The sequence below is a fragment of the Sander lucioperca genome, chromosome 22 (assembly GCF_008315115.2).
Source record: "Sander lucioperca isolate FBNREF2018 chromosome 22, SLUC_FBN_1.2, whole genome shotgun sequence".
Classification (NCBI taxonomy): domain Eukaryota; kingdom Metazoa; phylum Chordata; class Actinopteri; order Perciformes; family Percidae; genus Sander; species Sander lucioperca.
In genome coordinates, this window is record NC_050194.1 from 19,208,990 (window position 1) to 19,231,305 (window position 22,316).

At 39.7% G+C, this 22,316-nt stretch overlaps 3 protein-coding genes across 8 annotated transcripts in view; 2 read left to right on the forward strand and 1 right to left on the reverse strand.

The window, feature by feature from the left end:
* Positions 1-405: 405 nt before the first annotated feature.
* Positions 406-12,560, forward strand: fshr (follicle stimulating hormone receptor). The gene is made up of 14 exons (XM_031315194.2): positions 406-602; positions 3,130-3,201; positions 5,048-5,122; positions 5,356-5,430; positions 5,522-5,596; positions 7,179-7,253; positions 7,636-7,713; positions 8,627-8,695; positions 8,793-8,867; positions 9,364-9,549; positions 9,892-10,112; positions 10,478-10,659; positions 10,752-10,943; positions 11,866-12,560. The coding sequence occupies exons 1-14, from the start codon at positions 406-408 to the stop codon at positions 12,370-12,372; spliced, it is 2,079 nt and encodes a 692-aa protein (XP_031171054.1). The 3' UTR covers positions 12,373-12,560.
* Positions 3,844-22,316, reverse strand: part of msh2 (mutS homolog 2 (E. coli)) — a 37,801-nt gene continuing 19,328 nt past the window's right edge. Inside the window, exons 17-18 of the mRNA XM_035997515.1 lie at positions 12,860-12,867; positions 3,844-3,857 (exon numbers count right to left, since the gene is read on the reverse strand). The gene's annotated coding sequence lies outside the window, so the exon portion shown is untranslated. The remainder of the gene's footprint in view (positions 3,858-12,859; positions 12,868-22,316) is intronic.
* fbxo11b (F-box protein 11b) overlaps positions 15,296-22,316 on the forward strand; it is a 40,974-nt gene continuing 33,953 nt past the window's right edge. For 3 of the 6 annotated variants that reach the window (XR_004896358.1, XR_004107669.2, XM_031315190.2), the window contains exons 1-10: positions 15,296-15,632; positions 16,872-17,035; positions 17,232-17,313; positions 17,534-17,678; positions 17,766-17,895; positions 19,399-19,482; positions 19,654-19,786; positions 19,943-20,049; positions 20,930-21,041; positions 22,206-22,312. Coding sequence is in view for 4 of the 6 variants with exons in the window: in XM_031315190.2 (XP_031171050.2) it covers positions 15,545-15,632; positions 16,872-17,035; positions 17,232-17,313; positions 17,534-17,678; positions 17,766-17,895; positions 19,399-19,482; positions 19,654-19,786; positions 19,943-20,049; positions 20,930-21,041; positions 22,206-22,312 (1,152 nt within the window). In the remaining 2 variants the exon portion in view is untranslated. The remainder of the gene's footprint in view (positions 15,633-16,871; positions 17,036-17,231; positions 17,314-17,533; positions 17,679-17,765; positions 17,896-19,398; positions 19,483-19,653; positions 19,787-19,942; positions 20,050-20,929; positions 21,042-22,205; positions 22,313-22,316) is intronic. The other 3 variants (XM_031315191.2, XM_031315192.2, XM_031315193.2) reach the window with 3 other exon arrangements.

Here is a 22,316-nt window from a genome sequence, read left to right on the forward strand (position 1 = left end):
CACAACATCCTATCAAGATCTGTGAATTGCAGTGGTGCTTTTTGCACAAGCACACACAACCCAGCAGGGACCTCCTACATCCTCATACACCCATAAAGCTTTTCACACGCCCCCATTATTCACGACTGCATGGCAGAAAGCATAAAAACGCCTCACACTTCTTCTCTCTTCAACGTGGCGGTGAACCAAGAGTGGATAGACGAACAAACGGGCAAAACCATTTATGTCAAATCTGGAGTGTGGGCTCTGGAAGGCCTGCATGCATACAAAACACCACGTGGAACAGAGAGAGACCGGAAAATAGAGACAAAAAACATAGTGGAAAGAAACAAAGTAATAATAACAAGGAGATTTGAAAAGTGAAAACCTAAAATACAACAACCTGGACTGTGGACATAGACTGCAATGATGATGGTGATGATTCTGATCATGTTAATGATTGTGATGATGAAGACGGCAGCAGCATCGGCGCCTGGCCTTGAGATGGATATTAAACCTGGAGTTGAGACTGGCGTGGCCAAACGAACCCTGCACTTCTGCCACCAGCTTGGCTTCAGGGTCACAGAGATTCCCCCCAACATCTCCAGCAACACCCAATGCCTGTGAGTACAGATAAACACGTATACAAATGGATGCACACTAATATCTGCAGCAATGTTGGGACGCAGATACTGCAGCCATTGTAGGTGTTTTTATTTTACTTGCTTGCTGCACAGTTGTTTCACATCCCAGATAAATTCTTTGGAAAGTCCTGCAATGCTAATGTAACACCAATGCTGCTTACAGTGCTCTTCTTGTTGGCAACTCTACAGAAAACCACAGGATAAGCTTTTATGGAGCATTATGTCAAAATGTTCTTCTTCTTTTGACTCATTCTTTTATTTAGATGGGTTTTTTTGTTGGCTTTCTTTTTTAATATTAATTGTTGTAGTTGTGGGACTTGCACAAGATAGATTTTATAAAGAACGTACAAAATTGAATCAGCAAAGGCCATGATAAAGTAATGCGGTTTTCTTTTTTTTAAGGATTATTTTTTTGGGGCATTTTCAGCCTTTGTTTTGATAGGACAGCTGAAGACATGAAAGGGGAGAATGACATGCAGCAAAGGGCTGCAGGTCAGAGTCGAACCCAGGCCCGCTGCGTTGAGGAGTAAACCTCTATACTGTATATGGGTGCCGCTCTACCAACTGAGCTATCCGGGCGCCTAGTAATGTGTTTGTGTCTGAACTACCGGCTTACACCTCACCAATCAACGTCAGGTGAAGAACTGACTGTTCGTTTAAAACAACAATGGCAGACATGATAAACAGATGTTTCATCCAACCACAGGCCAGGTTTATTTTTAAAATTGAATCAGCAAAGGCCATGATAACACTGGATCCTATATTTCCCATAATGCAACTCAATAGCAATCTTTTGTTGGTGCCTGCATTCCTTATGAATAAATGTTGTATGCATTTTCTTACTCTGAAAACCTTTTAACATTTAAAATTGTACATTGTTTACATCCATGTTTACTGGCTTGCAGTCTTCGTCTTCACAGCATTGGTGAGGGCATTGTTACTTTGTCCGTTATCGCTACCAACTGTCGGTCAGCAGAATAGCATGAAACTGGTGGCAGGGCTGTTTATTGCTTTGTCTGCATGCTCAAACCACTGTCAACAACAGCAACTATGGGATCAGTGCTAAATGTTAGAATAACAGTAGCACAACTATGTTATTAGCTAACATTAGCCAGTAGACACACTAATTTACTGGTCGTATAGCCCAGGTGTTACCTTGCACGGCAGCTGGATTCTCACGATATCACGCGAGAATCGCGGGATCACATATTACACGAAAATCATGACGAAAATCCATCTCGTCATGCTTCAAGTAATGCGTTTGTGTCTGAACTACCAGCTTACACCTCACCAATCAGTGTCAGGTGAGGAACTGACTGTTCGTTCAAAACAACAATGGCAGACATGATAGACAGATGGTTTATCCAACCACGGGCCAGGCAACAGATGCCTTTTTCCAAAGTACTTTTTTCCAAGTTTTCTATGACAGCTTATGGTTCTGTGTAACAAACTATTTGGCTCGTCAGGTTAGCCCAGGTGAGGATGTAGCACCAAAACCATTGAGTGTATTGAATTTAGAAAGGGTGCATTTTATTGCTTATGAATTCATCTTTTCATGTCTAAAGTAAAAGTTCAACATTTTGGCTTATTTGCTTTCTTGCTGAGAGTTAGATGAGAAGTATGATACCACTCTTGTGTCCGGACAGAATAACGTTGATAGCTGTTTCCAGTATTTATTTTGAGTTTGACATGGACAGCATCTAATGGTTACAACCTAATACTATATTACAAATTACATGTGAGCAAAAAATTGATAATATGTGAATGAATTGGGCTGATAAAAGGTTTCTTACTATCAACCCAACATTAACTTTCGTCCGGCATGTTTCTGCGCAGAACTGGATGAGGCACGAAGTAAACACTGACCTGTTGTGGAGTAAACACTGACCTGCTGTTTGGGCCGTTGAAATGTTTTGAAGGAATCTCAAGGCCAAAGTGAGGAGGGGATGGAACGGTAGGGGTGGGGGTCAGCATAAAGATTAGGATCTCCTGAAGCAGAAACATGCACTTAGACATACTGTAGAACAAAGTACAGACGTAATCTGACTCACAGATACAGCCGACACAAACGGACAGACGAGGACGTACTTTGTGGCAGAAGTAGTGTCCATTCCCAAGAGACACTGTTCTGTTCTGCTCGAAGGTCAAGGCTCAGGAACAGTGGGGATATTTGCAAGTATGCAGCAATGGAGAGACATTTCACATGTGAGCTACAACCACCAGATGCAAAATAAGATTGGGGTATTTCTATAGTACACAAACAGTTTGCTTCTTGCATGAAAAGAAAATTCCCACACATGAGTGAGTAACTGGTCATAGCCTCGCTGACCTGCCTCATTATTCAATGCAAATACAAAGTTGAAAATGTAGAAATGACCCCCCACCCCTGCCACAGAACAAAAAATGGCCACTAATGGCTTTTTAAAGGATTTCTCTGCAGTGATGAAGTTCCTGCGATAAGAGTAACGCTGAGAGCTGATGTGAGTGGCTGTTTTTGTATCAACAGGGAAGTTAAGCAGACACAGATCAGAGTGATTCCCCAGGGCGCCCTCACCAGCCTGCAGCATCTCAGGAAACTGTAAGTGTCTGTCGTTCATGTTTATTCTTTGATGTGGAACATAATGAACGGAGGAGGTCAAAACACTCAATATGTGGATCATCCAAACGGGAAAAGTGATCAAGCCTCATCGACAAATTTCTCTGTACATATTTGGTGTTATTCCTCTAAATAAAAAAGTAAAAAGAAGGTATTTAATACACTTCTGTGTTTAGCTGAATTTTATATACAGTGCATAAAGCTGAGTATTTAAAGTATCCCCTACATTCACAGTGCATGAATGCCTGAAACTAATGGAAATCAAAAATATGGAATTATATTTGTGCTAAAAAACTTCAGTTTTTAATTCATCTTTAATGTGTGCATATGGATAATAGCAAACATGATATGTATAGATAACGCTAAATTATTAAAATTATCCACCATATTTATAGTATTTCTACATGAGTTTGAATTCATTCTGAAATCCCTAAAACCAATGGGAAACAAAAAAAAACAAAAGTATGGAATTTGTGCTACAAACTTTATTTGTCTTTTATATTGTGTGCCTGTGTGTATAATAGCAAACATGCAACAGATGGGGTGTTTGTTTACTTGAGTTAAATTAGTCTTTATAATAATGTCTCTACAGAATATAATCTATTTGCATGCAAAAGATCTTTGTCTGAGCTCAAAATGTGCCACTGCACACTCACAATTGAGACATAAATTATACTCATTATTAGGGCTGAACGATTAATTGCATTTGCGATAATATCGCGATATGTTAAAACGCGATTTCCTAATCGCAAAGGCTGCGATTTGGTCACATGACTCGCGAGAGCAAATCAGTCTGCACTCCGCAGAGAAAGCATCAACTTAGCACGCTAACGCTACACTGTACCTTGAGTTGTAGTTTAAAACTTTTACAGCCATTTTAATAAAATGAAGGGTTTTATTCTGGTTCGAGTCCATACGTGCAGTTAATGGATACAGACACGCAGAACTGAAGGCTCGGTTGGCAACTAGCTCTGATTAGCGGTTAGCTCCGGTTAGCGGTTAGCTCCGTTATAAAGATATGGAGTGGAGGAGCTGCCACTGAGAGGGGTAACAACCAGACTCTGATAAATGACGTTCGGGGAGCTTTCACAGCAGCGTGGCCGCGGTGTTTCAACGGTTTTATTAGTACAGTTAATCCCACGGCAATAACACCAGCAACTAGCTAACGTAACGATAGCCTCTCTGAGCAAGTGCACACGGCAGCACGCAACTTCACGAGGGGGAGGGGCTGGAGGCAGCTCCTCTCTGTGCACTGTAAAAAATTACACTGTTGTGTGTGTGTGTGTGTATATACAATATTTTTACTTGTTTAACTGTCTAGTGTGTAATTGTGTGTTCATACTATAAAATGATTTATTGTTTGTCTTTGTTGAATAATACAGAAGACAAAGAGCTTAAAAAAATAATCGAATCGAAATCGCAATATTTGGGAAAAAAATCGCAATTACATTATTTTCAAAAATCGTTCAGCCCTACTCATTATGTATCCCTGGTTTTTGTGACATGTTGTGGTGCTTCCAATAAATTTGGACCTTGGGAAATATAATTGTTTGCCCTATTTGACGTTGTCAAAAGCTGTGAGATGCCATTTTGTTTAATAATGAAAAGCTTGAAAAGCCTTAGCATTGTTTTTTAGAGTGTGGTGATCCTCCCAAAAGTACTATAATAAGTGTGATATGACAAATGTCTCCTGTTCTTTTATTTTATTTGGGTAACATGCCATAATTGTTTGTAAATAAGGCTTCAATAAAGTAGAAAAAAAATTGTACAACAATTTATATCCCTTGATTCACCTTCTTCCTCTTTTCCCAACTTCCTCCAACCTCAGCACCATATTGGAGAACGATATGCTGAAGACCATCAGCGCGTTTGCCTTTGCCAGCCTCCCTCGGCTCATTGCAATGTGAGTACACACATTACAGTTTTCTAAAAGCCACCGCCCGTGACGTAGTTAATCCAAATTGTTTAAGTGTTTAGTCTTTGTTGAGGAACAAGAAGAACTGCAAACTCTGAGAAAGCTGATCACCTCGACAGCTGAGGAGTATGCTTGGCAGGGTGGTGGAGAGTGAACGAAGACCTAACAGCTGATATATACAGTATGCTGTATCCTTCTTTACACATTTGTGTTTCCTTTAGCTCCATTGATGGGAATGTTGCATTGGAGAGTATAGGAGCTTTTGCTTTCTCTGATCTCCCTGAACTCCGTGAGATGTAAGTATAACTGTCCGGATAATGGCAGTGGTGTCTCTGTCATCTGTTGAGCCAGACTACATGAGTACATGACTATTTGTGTTTCTTTCAGAACCATAAGAAGGTCAAAACACCTGAGACACATCCATCCAGATGCTTTCAAGAACATCGTGAAACTACAGTATCTGTGAGTACTCAGTGAGAGTGCAGCGGGGAGGATGATTTTCTTCTTTAGTTTGTGTTTTTTAAGTTGAGTTTCAGTCCAAAATGGGTCATGGGTGACAGGCCAACTTCTGACAGGCCCGCACACGACCAGAGCCCTCATTTTTTAATTAGCTTGGATTCCCTGGAAGAGAAATCAAGTGTCACACTTTACTAGGGCTGAAACAATTCCTCGAGTAACTCGAATAATTTGATTACTAAAAATCCTCGATGCAAAATGATTTGCCTCAAAGCTTTGTTTAATCAATGTTACCAACGTTGTATCACTCACGGTGTTTCCTCACGGATGATTATTGCTGTCACACACCGGGCTGACGCTGCTGGCAACCCCTGCCATGAAACTGAAGGCAACGTAAATAGTGAGGGGCTAAGAGAAGAGACAGGCTGGAGAAAACGACAGAAAGTGTCCAAAGTTTGGAATCAGTTCCAAACGTAATTAAAACGAGAACTGTGTGTGTCTACTGCAAACTGGAACTAGCTTACCTCAATAATAGCACGACGTCAGTGTTTCAGCATCTCAACAGAAAACAGAGTCTAACTTAATCATCCATTCCACGAAGTGGACCCGACAAAAGTAAATCAGAGTCTAATGGACGATGAAACTACACCAAACACAACAACTACCAAAATCAAAGACAAGAAAATACGTAGTGGTGACCACAATTTGATCTAAAGAGCCGACTTGTTGACTATCCCTTCGGAAAAACAGCTGATTGTTGCGCACCATTTTCTCTCACTCTCTCTCTTCACGGAGAAACCGCTGATCAACGATCTACTAGCATAACAGAGCTGTGTGACATTGTTGAGTATAACTAATATTTACATATAGGCCTATATACAGATCAGTCTCAGGTTGAAACTTGTAGTTCTGATTGTTAAGTTGCACAACTTAAGGTGATGTTTAATGTATGTTTAATGTATGCCTTAGTTTGAGGTTGTTATTGCAATTCAGAAAATGTTTTCTTTAAAAACAATGTAATATGGCACTTAAATGCACTTAATATGTTTAGTTTTTTTGAGAGATTATATTGTAAGCAATGTAGGCAATAACAATGTTGCTTTTTCCGAAAATTAAACCAAACTATTGTATATTATTGCTCTTCAATAAAACAAAAGTATTTCTTATCCGATTAATCGATGGAATAATCAGTAGAATACTCGATTACTAAAATAATCGATAGCTGCAGCCCTACACTTTACATCTCATCATTTTCCACAAAATTACTTATCCATCATTTCAGCCATTAATATATGTGTTACAAAAACATCAAATACTAAATTGTTGCCAACAAAAAGAAAGGACTGTTATTCAGAACAAGAAGCTCTTTAAATGTTTGTTTGTTTGGTTTATCTCTCTGTCGCCTGAGCTTCTCTCTGAATTGTCTTGGAATCTCTTCACTTGCTAATTTTTATCTACAGTTTGTTATTACATTGAATGCAACATTGTCTGATTGTATCACTATGACTCACTGTATAGAGTATCTGTTGTTCAGAGGCAGACACAGTGTGACTGTCATAACATTTGGTGGTTAATCTGCACATCACAGGCTCATCTCCTACTCCGGACTAAGAATGTTTCCAAACTTCACCAAGATCCACTCCAAGGCGCGCGGCTTTCTGGTGTACGTCTCAACACAATATACAAATGAACTACAAATGCCCACACACCATTATTCCCACATGCACTTGAACATATAGGCATGTACACAGAATTGAAAAAGCCCAAAAGAAATCCAACACATACACTGCAGTTAAAACCTACGCACTGAGTAGTCCTTACAGAACAGAATATCAGAAATACAAACCATCTGTCCCTCATCTCCACCCTTTCAAAATCCATTTTTAAACTGTCTCCCATCTGACGTCTACCAGCTTCAAAAAGGAAGTGGATTTAAAGGGACTGTAGCATGTTTTTTCTGATATTTATTTGCTGTTTTTCTAACTATTTATGTACTTTTCAGTATTTGTTGTTAATCATGGGTTTTTGATCTATGTTCTGCTTAGTGACCTGCAAGATAACAACCACATAGAGAGAGTCCCCGCCAATGCCTTCAGAGGCCTCTGCACTCAAACTATCATCATGTAAGGGATTCATCACTTTTTTTAGAAACACGTGCACCACTCTCACTGCTCCGAGTGGGCATTACATGCGCAATGACGAATGTTCCCTGAAATGCTCTCTGCCCTCTTTACTGAGCCCTGTCTTCTTCTACTTGTCTCCTTTTTCTGCATTTATCACACTCTTACTGCTATATATATAGATTGCCTTTTTTTTTTTTAAATCTGTTTTCTACAAAATATATCTTTTTTTTTTTCCATGCTACTTTACTTTACTATTCTCTATTTCTACTCCACTATGTTTGAAAGGGAAATATTGTACTTTTTTCTCCACTACATTTTTCTGACAAGTTACTGGATACTTTACAAGTGAATATTTTACATACAAGCCATGTCATCCGTTAATAAAATATGATGCAATTGTGTAGATTAAACTACCTGACAGAATGTAAAATAGCTCAAAGTAGCTCCCTTTCAACCAGTTGCTAGATTAAAATGCATCTTAAATTGTGATGCATCAGTAATAATAATCAAATATTACAATATATAATTACTTTTACTGCTAATACTTTAAGTGTATTTTGATGATAATACTATTTTTACTTTGACTTAATAGACAACTTTTACTTTGTAGTATTACTTTTACTTAAACGATAGACATATTGGGAAATACATTTCTCTGTGAGAAAAATGGAAAATTCTGCCAAATCTCTCCAACTAATGTAGTCTGCCGACAACTTCGGTCTCTAAGGAAGTCTTACATAATAATAAATACAGTTTATTTAGTGTTTTCTGTGTACTCATACAGCTTTCGTCACTGAGAACAAAAGAAATGCACACACTAACATTAGCTTTGAAATTTCAGAGAAGTTCATTGTTGAGAATTGTTTGTGTTGGAGCCGCATGACTGTAATTTGGCTTCTCTTTCTAATGACAGACGGCTCAACAGAAATGGCATCAAGGAGGTGGCAAGTGACGCCTTCAACGGCACAAAGATGCACAGATTGTGAGTCACAGGCAGAGACACGATAACAAACAGAAGATTTACAAAAAAAAAAAAAAAGTCAGCTCACATATTTAATTTGTCTCTTCCTCTCTCTTAGGTATCTGAGAGGAAACACACAGCTTACTCACATCAATCCCAACGCCTTTGTGGGTTCCAGTGAGTTGGTGGTACTGTAAGCATGACATCCAACAGTAACTGCCTACATGATTCACCCTCCTTATCGTCACTTAGGAGAAAACAAGAAACAATGTGGCATTTGTGGGGAGGCTCAGAATACTTAGAAACATGCCAGATTTAAGGTAAAAATAAACTGAGAGCAGGTTTATTCCCCAATCAACATTTCTATTGAAGTAGCAATCATAAAAGATTGTTTTCTTTCGCGCTGTCCTTGCTGTAGTGTCTGTTGACTCCACATCTCAGCACTCACTTCAATCAATCACGCTTCCCGTAAGCTTTCTTATCAGGAAACTTGAGTTTCAGTGTTTTATTCAAAGCAAAACTCAAGTTTTTTTTTTTTGTCCTAAGAAAAATTAATAACAACTTTTATGAACTGATTATTGGTCAAATGCCTATTACATATAGCAAACAGAGAAGACATCTGTTAAACATGATGTTAATGACAGTAACGTATCTGTTAGGTACCAACTTGTTTGTATTTGTTTTTGCAGGGACATTTCTCACACAGCCCTCAGCTCCCTGCCAGACTACATCCTCGGTGGACTCCAGGAGCTGATCGCAGAGGCCGCCCACAATCTGAAAAAACTTCCTCCTCTAGAGCTTTTCACCAAACTCCGCCAGGCCAACCTGACGTATCCGTCACACTGTTGCCTTCTCCAAAACATAAGCAGGAACAGGTACACATGCATTATCGTCAAAAGGTTTCTGAACACCTTATTATTAAAGAAATAGATCAAAATATGCTTATTTCTTTCCGAGAGTTGGATGAGAATGTATGAAGGGTATGGACTTATCTAACTCTGGGGGATACGGTGAATAAGACAAAGTCCCAATAAGTCGGTGTGTTCCTTTAACTAATACTGTAATATTGGCCACATAGCCTTGATCTTAAGGTTTTGTTGTCATAAACTCATAGAAAAACATTGTGTCAATAAAGTGAATGCTGTATTAGTGGGAACCGTATTGAAAACTATGAAAACACCTCATAGATTTTGTTTACATGCACTTTTTGTATGTAGATCGAGTTGGCACACCCTGTGCTCTCATCCCGAGGCTCAGTATAACCGTCAGTTCCATAGAGACTACTGCTCCAACTCCACCTCCATCACCTGCAGCCCAGCCCAAGATGCCTTTAACCCCTGTGAGGACATCATGCCCTCCGTCCCCTTACGGGTCCTCATCTGGATCATCTCTATCCTCGCGCTGCTGGGGAACACAGCGGTACTTCTTGTCTTGTTAGGTATGAAATGGGACAATCTCAAACTTTCATCCTGTCCTATTTTCCCTCATTTGTTACCTCCTTACCTCTTTTTTACAGTCTGCTTTCCTTCATTATGTTCTTTCTTCCATTCTACCTTCTTTTCTAATTTTCTTCCTTTTTACAGTCTCTTGCTTTTGTCTTTGCTTATAGGCTTATTTCTATACTTCCATTTTTTCTTCCCAAAACGTTTTTTCACATAACAGCTAAACTAAGCTTTATTCTCTTTCGCGATAGAATATCCACTAGAGGACTGTTAATACTTGTTTACTTTTACTTGTTTACTTTTACTTTTGGGTACCAAGATTTTGTTTTGTCTTTTTTTTTTTCTACCGTTGCATTGTCAGGCAGCCGCTGCAAACTGACTGTTCCTCGTTTCCTGATGTGCCACTTGGCCTTTTCTGACCTCTGCATGGGCATCTACCTGGTAATCATAGCATCTGTGGACATGCGCACTCGTAGCCAGTACTGCAGCTACGCCATATACTGGCAGACGGGTCTGGGCTGCAGTGCTGCAGGCTTCTTCACGGTGTGTATGCATGCGTTGAGTCCATTGCATACACGTGATAGTTCTACCTAAATAACAAAACTCAAAAATGTCCATGTTTGTTTAAATTACAGGTGTTTGCCAGCGAGCTGTCAGTGTTCACATTAACAGCGATCACACTGGAGCGCTGGCACACAATCACAAATGCCCTGCGGCTCGACCGTAAACTTCGCCTGAGACATGCATGTATTGTCATGACAGCAGGCTGGATCTTCTCCTCTCTTGCCGCTTTGCTGCCCACAGTCGGGGTCAGCAGCTATGAAAAGGTGAGTGCTTTGTATAGGACCGCACACTCTCCATTCAACTCGTTGTGACAACAATTCACTGCATGGTTCTTTTTAGAATTTGCTCAGGTCGATGTAATTGTGGATGCAAAATGGTGCATGAACTCATTCATTCAATCAATCAATCAATCAATCAATTTATTATTTGTCACGTAATGTCATATAAAAATACACTTTTCAGTGAAATGTTAATATTTTATGTATACATATAAAATATATTTCATATTCTACAAACTGACAGATGCTTTATATACATATGCATGCTCTAAAATATGCAAAACTACAAATGTAATGTAATGTTTTGTATGTCTAAGATAGCATTCAGTGCATATAGGAGTTATTTTCATTAGTGATTAATCTGCCAATTGTTTTCTCAATTAATCGATTAATCGTTTAGTCCATAAAAGACCAGAAGAAAGTGAAAAATGGTCATAACTAATTTCTAGATCCCCAAGGTGACGTCATCAAATGTCAATATCAAATCTTTGTTTTTATTGAAAGTTACTTAACTATAAAACTAAAAAAAATTGAAAAATACTTTTTTTTCTTCATAGAAAAGCATTTTGTACAACAACTTATTTAATGGCTTCACAATTGCTTCTTTTTTTCTTTTTTTTTCGTTGCTCTTTTGTTTTCTGTATATTACCTTCATTTGCTGACCTTAAGGTGGCTTAGTATCTTCGTTCATATGGATATAATAATATATCCCGATAGAGTAAGAGTCTGTTTGTGTAGCCTACTGGTCCACAATATTTTGAGAAGCTTTTAGCTGAGGTTTAACTGGTCCAGAACCTCTGCAGTCTAGCTTTTTGTATCCCAGGTTATGTCATGGAAATTAAGTACATTCAAGGCCCTTGTACACTGCGTGATTTTGAATGTGTGTCTGTAATTCTTTGTGGTGCAGGTGAGTATCTGCCTTCCTATGGACGTGGATCATCTGGTGTCTCAGGTCTATGTGGTGTCTCTCCTCCTCCTCAACATCCTGGCCTTTTTCTGTGTGTGCGGCTGTTATCTCAGCATCTACCTGACCGTCCGCAACCCCTCATCAGCGCCGGCACACGCCGAAACCTGCGTTGCCCAACGCATGGCCATCCTCATCTTCACTGACTTTGTCTGCATGGCTCCCATCTCCTTCTTTGCTGTGTCAGCCGCCCTCAAGCTCCCTCTCATCACCATCTCAGACGCTAAAATACTGCTGGTCCTCTTTTACCCGATCAACTCCTGCTCCAACCCCTTCCTGTACGCCTTCTTCACCCGCACTTTCAGGCGGGATTTCTTTCTCTTCACAGCTCGCTTCGGCCTGTTTAAAACCCGGGCACAGATTTACCGGACAGAGAGTTCCTTCCGGAGTCATGTGACGCTGTACTCCTTGGCCAATACATTAAGTCTAGATGGGAAACAAGAGTGCTGACTGTCATTCAAAAATCCACAGATACAGACTTTTTGCTGGATGTTAATATATTTCTCTCCCCACAGATGTCCTTTTTGACTGCTAAATCCTCAATATGATGCCCCAACTCATTATTCTTATTCTTTGGACTTTGGATATGATTTTTGTTAGTTTTCATGTACCTCCAATATGTCCAGTATCTTTGGCTAGCACATCAGCCATTGACTCTTCGGGCCTGACCTCTGACCTGCAACAACACAGGCCACAAGTGTCCTTCTTAAACCACGTGTGACCCATGGTTAAACACTACTGTATGTACAGTGCATACATAATTCTAAGTAAAGATAGCTACAGAATAACTGCAGATGCTTTGACCAAATCTAGGTCAAAAAGCTGTCCTAGATAATTCCTTGCGTTTTGTTTTAACTTGATTGGAACGCCAGATGGGTGGAGTTTACTGCATCATAGCAATTGAGATCACAAGTAAAAGTAGAAAGAGTAGAGGAAGGTGAGTAAACTGATTTTACTTTCATGCATTGTCTTGTGTAACAAATGCCATCCATCTCGTGTCTCAGGATAATTAAATAAACTGAAGTACTTTGAAACAGTTTAACAAAGGTTTGACAGTCAGGATGTTGGCATATAATATGCACATCAAGAAATTAACATTCATTTAGCATTCAATGTTATGATTGAATTATATTCATTAAGAAGCACACCGCTGGGACCTACTGATTAATAATCTCCACATACACTCTGTCTGCTGTTGCTCTCCATGCCTCCACATCCCTCCTACCCTTCAGTTCATCCTAAAATGAAGGACGTGTAATTATCTTCGTAATGTAATTACGTTTATCGTTTGTAAATGGAAGTATTAAGTGCCACTTTTTTTTTTAAATCTGTTTTCTACAAAATATATCTTTTTGATGTTTTTTCCATGTCATTTATAAATTTGTTTATATCCTCTGTGTAGTAGTAGACTGCGTCGGAGTAGATTTTGTATGGTGAATGTGAGTTTATAAGGAGTAGTAACAAAAGGAAAACACACACACACACACACACTAAATTGAGTTGTCTTTATCTAGAAATGCTGTCCTTCAGAGCATCTGAAGCTTTCAAGGACAAAGTGACCCTACCAACCTCTGCTCTGTGTGTGCCAGGGTGGGTTGTGGAAGGGGAGGGGAGACTCCACAGCTGCTCTTTCTGCTTATTACAGGAGGATGGACATGGCAGCTAGATAAAGCGCACACACACACACACACACACACACACATACACACCTAACCCAGGGTTTCAAGGCTGCAGCTGCAAGAAGGAATCCGAGTCCATCTCATTGATATGGATACACTGCCTCCTACATACCAACATTGAACGTGTGGGTGCATTTATAAACTTAAACCACCAGGTGATGCTACTGATGCAGGATTTATTGGGATCTCTGTTGTGGTCTACTCAGCTGTGAACAACATATTTAAAGTCACCCTCTCAACAGTCAACAATTTATAGTGACAGCAAAGCACACCTTTACAGCAGTTCAGCGTGAGGTCAAATGAATGTAGATACAAAAATATACATCAGTGTGAAAGTTGAGTTTTAACAGAACAATAATGTACTATTCTCTCATAACATGTCTTCATAAAAAATTGTAACAAAAAAGAAACAAAAAGTTGCAAACAAGATTACATCACTGTTGCTGTCTGCAACAATAAATAATGTTATGAAAAGACTAATACAGTCTCAGTAAGATGTTGTTTTGCAGCTCTGGACTGGAAACAACATCTAAAAAACTCCCTTTTCCTTGTTCCTTTCCTTGCCATGCAGTGCTGAAAAGCACTTAAGATGATTAAATGGATAACATCCCTTTATATAGAAACGTAATCATCCTCAAACTTCTATTCAGTGATTATTATAAATGATTAATCACTGCTTTTGTTTAATGTTTAAAGGTGTGGTAAGAGCTACATAAAGATCTTCTCCAGGCAGAAAAACTGCAACAGAAAAAAGAGAAAAATATGACTCCAGATAAAACCTTGTAACAATGCAACGAAACGGTCTCAGTAATGCTGTGTCCTAAGTACTTTGAAATCATAGCCTTATTGTTTGCAGCCAAACAATGCCATCTGGTGGTCCAATTATGTGAAAGTATACTAATTGACCAAATGTGTTTATTAAAGTGATATTCCACACAAAATCTATGATTTGAGGCTCAAATACTCCTGCAGGCTTGAAAAGTTTCTGTAAAAAGATTATAGTTTGCATTCATGGTTTCCAATTGTATCCATAAGTCCTTACATTTGTATTTAAGTGATTCATCAAAAGACTCAAAATAAAAAAATAATTAAAAAAAGATCATTCAATTTCCGTGTAATTATAACTTTTAAAAGGCTTTTCATTTTTACTTTAAAATTTTAATTTTACTCTGCCTGCTGTGGTCCATCTCACAATCCATGTATCCTGCTTTATCATTCACATTTTCACTTCACTTTAAGATTTTAAAGTATGTCCTGCAACATAACCCCAGTATCTGCCCTTCATAGGCTCAGTATGTTCCAAACACTCATATTTTCATTGATACATGGGAAATTATAAATCAATTACATAGGAAGACAGTTACACAAATTCAAGGTGATGCCAATGTTAATAAATCATTTGAGAGTGGTTGTTTGTCAATGTGGCACACAAAACATACTAACATATAGCTCTAGCCTGTATGTGCGTGTGACAATAGGGACTAGGGCTGCAAAATGTACATTATTTTAATCATTGTTATTACCCGAGCATTGATCAAATCGCCGCTTGACCGATCCCGAACCCCAACAGAAAGGTTTGTCAAGTTGTCTGATACGAAGCTCCTGATTGGCCACTGCAGGAAGAGATCATGAAAAGCCAAATATGATTGGTCGAACGGACACTCTGCTCTTTTTTCTCGCGATTGTTTCCCGTGTGGGTAAATGGCTCCTCCTGCTACAGACTGAGACGGAGCTGGCACCGAGCACCGATACGGGGGGAGTTGTAACACCACGGAGGAGGAAAAGAAAAAGCGATTACACCCCAAATACCAGCGGGTTTTTGATCGCAATTGTTTGGCTGTATCTGGGAAAAGGGCTGTGCGGGTGGTAGTTTGGGCCGAGGGCTAAATTTAGAAACGGGCGGTCGAGGATAGCAGCCTATTTTTCAACAACCAACTCCCCAGATGAACTCCGTCAGAGCCACCAACAGGAGACCCAGGCGAGTGTCGAGGCCGCGCCCGGTGCAGCCCGAACGGAACAACGGGGATAGAGGTAAGCTAGGCCTCAGTCAGCTAATGAGTTAGTACGAAGCCATGTCAGGTGATAACAGTCTTCACATAAACCTCGTTTTTTTGCTTCTGGCTTGTACTCCACTCTTAGAGACGGCGGGTTCAGCAGGAAAACCCGAGGCTTCTTGCTCTGTGGCTTAGGCCAGGCCGCGCTTTGTTTGGCTTGAGTGATTGGGGCTAGCTAACACCGCTAGCTCGTTTACCAGGTTATGTGGAGGTTGGGGGGGGGTTGTCTTCGCCTAACGTAATGCATAACGTTGTGTAGCTCAACGGTAAACATTAACAGCGCGTATGCAGGTAACCTCAACTGGAGGCAAAAGGGGTCGACTTCACACGCTGGAGCCACAATATGCGTGTCTTCTCGGCCGTCGCATTCCCAGCTGTCACTAACGAGTCTGAGGGTGCAAATCTTCGGCGTTTATGGACTGCCATTTTTGGGGTGTAACGTTAACAAAAACATAAGCAGCGAATGAGGGCAATGCTAGCTAGCTGCCCCAGCTTCAAGAGGCCACAAACGATCAGCTGTGATAGATGATACGGTGTGGTTTGGATGCATTCACTGAGTTCCATTCACTGAGTTCATTTTCTTTGCTTGGGGCTGTCGTTCAAAGCTAGCGTAGCCAGCAGACTGAACCAACATCCCCTTCCTTGTTCTCAGAGCCTGCTAGCCGTAGCTCGATTTGTTTACACCGCGGATTTGCCAGCTACGCAGTTCAGTTTTTAGCCATTAGCAGCACGTCTGATCGACTTCATCTACGGCCCTTAATTTGACAGCATTATGAAATATGAGTCTGATTCTGCACATATAGGATACAGAGACAAATGCACACTGCCTGATATCAGTTGTGAATGACTAGACATGAAAGACTGGTAATGTGGCTGCAGGGGGTGCATCTGCCATTATCAATCACTAACCTTTGTCTGCCTTACCAACTATTACCCTTTATGTTAGCCTGCGCAGTGTGCATACAGCATGTGACCTGAATGCACACCGCTGTGCCATCAATAGTAAGGAGAATAAAAGTGTCAGAGGTTTAATTGTTGCAATTATAGGATATATTTTAGTTGTATATTTGAGCAAAAGAGAGATGAATGGACTTATCAGATAAATACCCATTGTTTTTTATTGCATTGAATGGTTTAAACTGCAGCTTTGTGCATTAAAGTGCCTCTTGAGAAAGTGGTCTCTATGTATAGGAAATCTGTTTTCCTTTTTGTCCAGATGAGGAGGCTCCTGCAGCAGCTGCAGCAGAGATGGCTATTGAGGAGTCCGGTCCAGGAGCTCAGAACAGTCCCTACCAGCTTCGACGCAAGACCCTGCTTCCCAAGAGAACCGCTACTGCCTCTGCCACCGCCTCTGCCTGCCCCAGCAAGGGCCCAATGGAGGTTAGACTGAAACATTAAAGTGCATTTTTTGTGCATGTCTACAGACTTCAGTGTGTGAATCAGAGGGATTTGCTGATTGATTGTGTCCTCTTTTGAAAGAACAATGATTTTGTAGCAGAGCCGTACATTTTCCAGTCGATTACTTAGTGCATAAGTCCTGGCATGAAGTTGATATCCTATTTCCCCTCTTTTACAGGGAGCTTCCACTTCATCAACAGAGGCCTTTGGCCATCGAGCCAAGCGGGCACGAGTGTCCGGTAAGAGCCACGACCTGCCAGGTGTGTGTTTAATCTCCGCAGCTGGGGCAAGGAGAGCGTTAGCTTTTTTTCTCCTTTTTTATTTTTTTATTTAATCGTTATTGATTTTTCTGTATGTGCTGGTAAATCTTGTTACTGTGCAATCCATTAAATAGCATGACTCCATAGTTCAATGTGCTTGGAGTGAAACATTTATTTTCCTAAAGCTTACATTGTGTGTGTGTGTGTGTGTGTGTTTTAGCAGCCCCAGCAGAGCAATATCTGCAGCAGAAGCTTCCAGATGAGGTTGTTTTGAAGATTTTCTCCTACTTACTGGAACAGGACCTCTGTCAGGCAGCTTGTGTCTGCAAGAGATTCAGCCAGTTAGCCAACGACCCAATCCTATGGTCAGTGCTGCTGAAGGCATTAAAACTTGTCTTTTCATTAAAATGCAGCCAACTGAAATTTGTTTTATCTGGTATTTAATATTCTAGGAAGCGTCTATACATGGAGGTGTTTGAGTACACACGTCCCATGATGCATCCTGAGCCAGGCAGATTCTTTCAAGTCAGCCCCGAGGAGCATGAACACCCAAACCCCTGGAAGGAGAGCTTCCAACAGCTGGTAAGTTTACCCTCATAGTTGTCTGTGTGTTGTTATACAGTGAAGAAGAAAGAGCTCTATGAAGAGCATCAATATCTTTGCACAGACTTGATTTATTTTATTGTCTCCTTACAATCTCTCTATTAATTAAAAATAAACTATTTGCAGTTCTGAGAAGTCCTACATGGCCTTGTAATAAAATCCATGCCACTTACTAAGGTAATAATATCTGACCTGGAGAAAAGGAGTGCCTGTAAAGTCATAACGCTTGGCGCAGACATAAATGAAAAATAAATTAAATACGTCAATATGTACAGGGATAAATGGAAGCATAGCTATCACTATAAAACATGGATAAGAACTAAGGAAAATGCGCTTGATTAGATAACTTTAAGCAATTAAATTAAAAATTACCTGTCGGAAGAACTTGACTTTTTTTAAAAGTACTTTTAGTATTTTTAGTGCTTGTGTTTAATCTCATGTCATTATTTTCTGGAAACAACAAGCTACTCAGAATGTTTCGAGCTGTTCCTTAGTGTCTTTTGTCTGAGGGAAATTTTATTTTTTATGACCAGTAGCTGTCAAAACTCTTCTGCTTCTTTTTTTAACTGCACATACAGTATTTCTCAGAAGTTCAGTCTCACAATGAATGCTTTCAGTTCATTCACAGACAGATCAGTGTGACGTGTACATGTGACAACAGTGTTGTTCTTCGGCTATGTCAACAATAGTATGTGTATCTCATCTAATTAAGTCAATCTTAGCTTTTCTCAGACTAAACTTCATCTAAGACGCTCTAGACTAATGGGAGAGGATTAATGAGGTTTAGTGAAAATGAAACATTGATGATTGCAGTCATACAAATTGCAGTTTGTTTTTCATAATGATCACTTGACCCTTTAGCTTTTGCAGGAGTCCTACCTCTTATTGTTAGTGGCTTATAATTGTGATGTCTAGAAATGAAAGTGGCAGTGTTTTTGCTGTTGCATGTATTGTAATCATACTCATACATTCATACATACATAGACTCTGAAATCTACCTTTGCATACATTGTTATTCTGTAGACCCAGGTGGTTCCTAAGTTGGAGTTTGCAGGATGGTTAACAGTACAGGAACCAGAAAAAAAGTATTCATGATGTACAAAACTTTTGTCCTTTTTTCAGTAACAGTTGTTGGACAATTTTACTTTTTTTAGGAAAAAAACCCTCTGTGGTTGAAGTGTTCACAACCAGGGGTCATAAGCAAACATTGCTTTGTTTTAAATGGTTGCAATCCAAAAACGGCTGGAAACACTGATATGACTGTGTTGGTTTTTGTGCTACCGTCTTGTGTAGCACATTCAATTTGCTTTTTTTGCCGATTTGTTTTCTATTTAGAAACCTTCCTGCACCTAAATATACAATCTTTTTGAGTCAAACTTTTTTGCTATACTAGCAAAAGATTAGTGTGATACCTTGTATGAGGACCGTATCCTGTTTAATTTGATCACCAGAAACTTGACTTTGGTGTTTTCTGTGTTGCAGTACAAAGGTGCTCATGTAAAACCAGGCTTTGCTGAACATTTCTACAGTAACCCCGGCAGATACAAAGGCAGAGAGAATATGCTGGTAAGTCATAGCTAAAAGAGAAATCCTTCAGGATATATTTCATTGGCCATGGCATGCATGTTTATGTAAAGCATAGCTAATGTAAACCTGCTTGCTTTTCCAAACTGCTTTGTGATGAATTGTAGGTATGTATATACTTTGCCTGAAAGTGTTTGCACCTTTCTGCTGCAGTATTATGACACCATTGAGGATGCGCTGGGTGGAGTACAAGAGGCCCACTTTGATGGTCTAATCTTTGTCCACTCTGGCATCTATACAGATGAGTGGATTTATATAGAGTCCCCCATCACCATGATTGGTGCAGGTAAGCATGTTTCCTTCACTGGAAAGTACTTAAGACATTACCTTGATGCTTGTGCCGCATACAATCGATATCTCTCTTAAGATGGGATACACTCTCAGCTGTGTTTGTGTCCATACGTATGAGGGTGTTAATGAGTGTTCTCTGTTTTCCCCTCAGCTCCCGGTAAAGTAGCAGACAAAGTGGTGATAGAGAATACTAGAGACTCAACGTTTGTCTTCATGGAGGGCTCAGAGGATGCCTATGTGGGGTACATGACGATCAAGGTAAACAAAGATCTCACCTTTCCCTTGATTTTACCTCTTTTGAAACACTTGAAGAATGGCTGTATATTAAAGACCTTGTTTTATAGTCTCAACACAGGGCTCCACTGTTAAGCTATGTAGTCACAGTGGCAAAGTCCAGCTTAGTCTCTAATTTATTATTTATTCATAGTTGAGGATATAATTATTTCCCAAATGGAGGTTTCTGTAAGTAAGAACCACAAACGAGGCGTACAACAAACATGGGCCTTGTAACGATGCTCATGGGCTCCTAATAACAAAACAAATTGTGTGGTCAACTAGAAACTTTGTCTTTGCTGTTTTGGGTATTGGGAAAGGACTTTGTGACCAACCTATAAAAGATGTTTTGCTTTGTAGAACTTGCAAAAAAATGATGGCCTGATATTGGTACAGCTCTATGCTGCTTCATCCTCATGTTTTCAATTTCCGCTTGAAAAGTCTATAATATGAACCATGTACCATACTACAGAGCTCAGGAAGTGGACTTAATTTAACTAATTTAGTTTAACTCAATGTCATACAATGCCAATTACAGAAAGGTGTAATTTTTTTCACATCTATGTTGGTTATCTGGGTAGTTTTGTATGTAGAGTTAAACCAGCTATAACAATTTGTAATCTCTGAGAAATTTATTTAAGAATGGAAAGGTTATCTGTCTGCAACTTCTTCAGTTACAAAAAAAAAAAGTTCACTCTTTACATGACACTGTTTCCTAGTTATATCCTGTTATCAGCTACAAGTATTCGTCACTCTAATGCTCCACTAGGGAGAGTCCAGTGTGGATGTGGTGGGTGGAAAAAAGCTTGATGTGTTGTCAGTAACGAAAGCCACTGTCTGACCTCTGCTGCTCTTCTCTCCTCAGTTTAATCCTGATGACAAGTCGGCGCAGCACCATAACGCCCACCACTGTCTGGAGATCACAGTCAACTGCAGCCCCAACATTGACCACTGCATCATCCGCTCCACATGCACAGGTAATGCACACACTGACCACTTGTTACTTTGGCAGGACACCATGACATTAACACTTGAAAAAGAGTTGACAGAGGCAACATTTCCTGCAGGGGTCTTGCATTGTTTTGCATAGTCTTGTACAAGTGTTTGCGTGTACCCCTGTATGATAACAGTTTAGAGCCACGGTTTTCAGTGTCCGTAATTGTTGTGTTTCACTAAATAATTAGTGTGTTCGTTATGTCCCAGGATGAGAGACTAAATTTGTCATGTGGGTCTTGGACTGAAAACCAAAACCCCCTGGAGCAGTAGTTTTATTTTTTTTTTTTTTTTGGCAACTACTTTTATGACAGTTTGTTCGTGTCAATGAAACCCCATTTGTTCTTGGGTTCCTGCAATGTGAAATCTTGAAAAATCTGTGCCAGTATTGCACGGAATAACACAAGCCCTTGTGTATTGATGCTTATTTTCCATCAGCCTGGGTCGTGTCTTATATTATCGTCTTCATGGAGCCTAAATGTCATGGCACATTTAGCATCAATAAATTGTATGTCTTGGGAGTGATTCATAGTGTATGGCATCTACAGCTACCTGAAAAATATAATAACCTTTTGATTTTTTTTTTTTTTTTTTTTTGATGAGTTAGTGGCCACTACTCTTGTTATGATTTGATACTATAAATAAAATTGAATTGAATTACTGAGATGACAGTATTACTTTTTATGTATATATATTCTATTTCCTAGCCGGTAAATCCATGGTCTTTGGTTATGTGTTTAATGTGCACTTCAATTAGCCCTAAACTGTTTTATCAAGGATTCTGGGGACTAGTACCGATAGTATCTACGTCATTATACATGTTTGGCGAGCAGTTACCCTCACGTCTGATATACTGTATAAACATGGGTGTATACTATATGGCACTAAAAAGATTTAAATTTAAATCTAAGATTTAGACAATTAGCAGAAAATGTACCAATAAATGGTCAAAGTCTTTATAAAAATCAAACCAGCAAACTTATGCTGGTTTCTGCTTCTTATGTTGCTTTTGTTGCTTTTGTCTGTTAATGTAATTTTAGATTTAATATCTTTTGGGTTTTTTGACTGTTGGTCAATGGATAATGGAGGTGATCATTACTTTGCAGCGCTGCTGTAGTGTGACGCTTCTTTTTTTCTTCTGTGTTTAGTGGGTTCAGCTGTGTGTGTGAGTGGCCAGGGAGCATGTCCAACCATCAAACACTGCAACATCAGTGACTGCGAGAACGTAGGACTGTACATTACAGATCACGCACAGGTAA